Raw genomic sequence first — 4,095 nt, forward strand, 5'->3', positions numbered from 1 at the left:
ATATATATATATATATATATTTTTTTTTTTTCCCAACCTGTTTGTCTATGGCTGACTCCAGATCAGGGTATCCAGCTTTATCCAACTGAATTCCAGGGAAAAGATCCTCAATCAAACTCAGAAACAATGGCTCATCCTCATCAATCTTAAATGACAGAGACACATTTCACTGTTACGATTTCTGATACTGATATAAGAGAGAACCTATCATCAAACAAAGAGCGACATGAGGTATGACTGTTTGGTCCATTGGTTGCTCATATGTCAAAACTATGTCTGTATGTGTGCTGGCACTCTTACCAGTTTTGACAGGTTCATATCTCGCAAAACTCTCATGACAATAGTAGACTCTGTGTCATTAGGATTGGCCCGTTTTGCTGCTCCAAGTGTGCGCAGGACGGACAGAATATTGCGGAGACCGAAGTCATAGTGGACCTAGGAGAAAAAAAGGAAACCCAGCTCAAGCTCAGCAATAAAAAATAAATAAATATTAAAAACCACTATAGTTCTATGGCCTAAAATGCCCTAATGACCTAAAATTGCCTAAAATTACCTAAAATTGCTGAAAATTGGGTTGTTTTTTCTATGCCTTAATGAAGTATTTATAGGCTTGCAAAATAATTGTGCTTAAACCCCAATAATTTCTGCTTGCAGCTAACTGTAAGGCATAGAAACATAAAACTTGGTCAAAAGATAGTGCTCAATTTGGGGACACATCGGCATGGACTTGTCCTGATCGCCCCATTGGGGGTGCTAAACAGTGCTACAGTGCTAAGAAACAAGAAATTCACACACTCAAAACTCCTGACGCATTTGTCACAGTGTCAGTATTTTACGCTAATTCATTTAAATTGTAAATGAAAATGCATCAAACAAATTTTGGCCAGATATTACATTTCTAAATGCCATTTTTAGTGTGAGAGAATTTGCCTGGTTACATTTGTTACTGTTGTTTGGCAGGACAAGTTTACAGAATGTCCCATAGGAATGAATTTCAAGAACAGTGGAATTTTCAGTAAAATGTACTAAGAAAGTGGTAATAATAAATATTATTATTTAGTGTCATTGTCACACGTTCCTGAACAAGAACAGTTTACTGTATTTTCTAGCCTTACTTGTTAATCTAGTTCACAATGAGCAGGGCAGAACTATTGAATATATATACTGAATATTTGATTGTTAGTTATATAGTTATATATATTAATAGTTATATTGATTATTAGTTATATCGCTACTAACGACAGTCACCTGTTTAGAGAGCTGCTCCTCGCACAGCTTGTATAGTGTGAAGAATTTCCTGGCTAGTTCAATATTGTCAATGAAGCCACAGCTTGCCAGTTTCACTCTGATAATTATCTGTCTGTCAGGAACCATCATCGCCACTGAGCGGAAGTTAATTTTCAGATTCTCTGGAAGTTCCTGCCTCCCTGCATATCCAGGATTCTGAACAGAAGGAGAAAAAAAGGTGAAAATAACAACATACTGTATATGTGTAAACTTTTTCCACTCTAACCACCAATTCATTGGATCTTTTCTCACAGATTTTCACAAACAGTAATGAGATATCTATAAGTAACTGTAAAATGTTTCATGTGTTCTATATAATGTGAAAAAGAAAATAGGAGGAATTTACCAAGCATAAATAATGTTCTCTGCATCTCATTGTATGGCCTTATTAGTGGTAAAAATCATGGTTACGCATAGCTTCAGTGGTTTATTGTTTTTAGAAATGTCTAATTTGTATTGCTTTTTTTTTTTTTGAAGAGTGGCAATATGATAAAAGCCACCAATAAATAATACATTGCAACTTGCCACAATAATACAGGATTCAGTTGATGTGCAGTCACAGTTGAGTTCCTACTTCCTAGTGTTAGAGTAAATATTTGTGAGATGAGTGATGTTTTAAAGAAGACACAAAGACACCAGCTCACCATGGTGAGGAATATGCCAAATTCTGGGTTCATCTCCACGTTATCTCCATCTGTAAAGATGAAGTTCTTCCGCCGTTCTTTCTTGCAGGTGAGTACAATGGCGATTTGCTGAGCTGCTACTGAAAGCACTGGCAGGTCGATACGGTTAAACTCATCAAAACAACCCCAGGAGCCAGACTGAGCAAGACCTAGAAAGAAAGAAAAAAAATCATCATCTTCAAGCATGCAAAAAGAACATGAACATTCTAATAAAATGACAAAAATCAAAGAAATGGGTTACTCATGTTTAATTTCACACACCATATCATATGAAAATTACTTGCGTATGGGTAATGAATTAGAGTTGATTACTTACAGAGTTCACATGTTTTGTCATTTAGGATTACATTACATGAATATGATTTTATTTAACTTGCAAGAATACAGTTACATTTGTTTTTTAAATGTGCATTGAGCACACATGTGGCACCTTTGAATATTCTGCCCAAGCCTCTGAAGTCCATCTGATCGGAGCAGTTGAATACCACCACATATTTGCCCAGGCAGCGGCCCATGTCCTTGGTGGTTTCTGTCTTTCCTGTCCCTGCTGGCCCAGCTGGGGCTCCACCCATGCTCATTCCCAGAGCTTGAGCTAAAGTAATGTAGCATCTGGGAAATATATTGAAAATGGCTTTAATATCATGCAGAGATTAATATATTTTAATCTTAATCAAAAAGTAGCATTTGCACTGCAAAGAAACATTTTCTTAATCAGAATTTTTGTCTGTTGTCCAGTAAAAATATTTGAACACTCATAACACATGATGCATTCAGATGTACTTCTATTAACTATTACTATTAGAACATCATCATCATCATCATCATTATTGTTGTTGTTGTTTTTTATTATTGGCATATGCATTTAGCATATTTACAACAAAATGTTACTTTTTAAATCCATACATATTCTCTGAAGAAAGTGATACGAAAGTGATGAAAACTTAAAGTAATATTTTACGGAATTTTGTTTTTTATGGGCTTGAAGATGTTTAGATTTTTTTTTTTATGAGAACACAAGACAAAATACTGATTGACTGTATGGAAAGTAAAAAAAAAATGTGCTAAATGTAATGTATATTTATATATATATTTATGCATATTTTGCTTAAAGACCATTGTGTCTATTTTTTGCATTGTGATATTTTTGTGACAATTAAGGCCTAAATTCACATTATCATAATGTAAAAAATAAATAAATAAACAAATAAAAATAATAATTCTCATTACTGTAAAGTGATATATTATTTCAGTTTTTATACATACTAGTAGCATTTGTTGAGCAGCCTTTAATTTATGAATATTAAAATTTTAAAAACCATAGTATTACAACATGTATTACAGTAATGATAATCTAATGAGAATCACCATTGTGAATATTAATTTTCCTTATGAATAATATAATTTCTTATGCTAATCCTTTTCTTGGACTTTTGTATTTTGTTCTGGGCAAAATTTATAATTGTATGATCTATAAGAAATCACATCTGAATTGTAATTATACATAAATGGCCCCACAGAGGAAAAACAGAGGTAAACAAGCTTGTAATTGCCAGCAGCACCTGTCAGTGAGAGGAGTGATGACCAGCCTGTCGGTGCAGCCTAGAAACTCATTCTGGTACTCGAAACCCACGTCAGTGATGTTGATCATCATCTTATCCGAGTCTTCATTAAAGTAAAAGCGGCATTGCTTCAACCATTCGAAGTCTGTGGGACTTTTGATGTGCAAACGACACTGTGTGACAAGAGATTAGGTTTTGCTGAGTGGTTATCTTCTAGAGTTGTCTCAAAGACATGTCTACGAATGCTTATAACTGTCTGAGTGCTGTTTGGCATTCAGTCATGAGATATTAAAGGGGTCATATGATGCGGTTTCAAGTTTTCCTCTCTCTTTGGAGTGTTACAAGCTGTTCGTGAATAGATAAGATCCCTAAAGTTGCAAAGACTAAAGTCTCAAACCCAAAGATATATTCTTTATAAAAGTTAAGACTCGTTCACGCCCTTCTAAAACGCCTCGTTTAAACACGCCCCGACATGTCTACGGCACTGTGTGGGAAGATAACACCACCCAAATGCATATGCAAAGAAAGAAGGCATAACTTTGATTCTCGCTGTAGTATTGCCACCA

General features: G+C 34.9%; 1 protein-coding gene across 1 annotated transcript in view; it reads right to left on the reverse strand.

Annotated features, from left to right (window-relative positions):
* LOC107751901 (dynein heavy chain 5, axonemal-like) overlaps window positions 1-4,095 on the reverse strand; it is a 122,326-nt gene that overhangs the window by 86,678 nt on the left and 31,553 nt on the right. The window contains exons 35-40 of the mRNA XM_016567673.1: window positions 3,530-3,702; window positions 2,401-2,579; window positions 1,932-2,119; window positions 1,249-1,443; window positions 301-435; window positions 38-145 (exon numbers count right to left, since the gene is read on the reverse strand). Coding sequence (XP_016423159.1) covers window positions 38-145; window positions 301-435; window positions 1,249-1,443; window positions 1,932-2,119; window positions 2,401-2,579; window positions 3,530-3,702 — 978 coding nt within the window. The remainder of the gene's footprint in view (window positions 1-37; window positions 146-300; window positions 436-1,248; window positions 1,444-1,931; window positions 2,120-2,400; window positions 2,580-3,529; window positions 3,703-4,095) is intronic.

Source organism: Sinocyclocheilus rhinocerous, unplaced genomic scaffold (assembly GCF_001515625.1).
Source record: "Sinocyclocheilus rhinocerous isolate Xijiao unplaced genomic scaffold, SAMN03320098_v1.1 scaffold752, whole genome shotgun sequence".
NCBI classification, from domain to species: Eukaryota; Metazoa; Chordata; class Actinopteri; order Cypriniformes; family Cyprinidae; genus Sinocyclocheilus; species Sinocyclocheilus rhinocerous.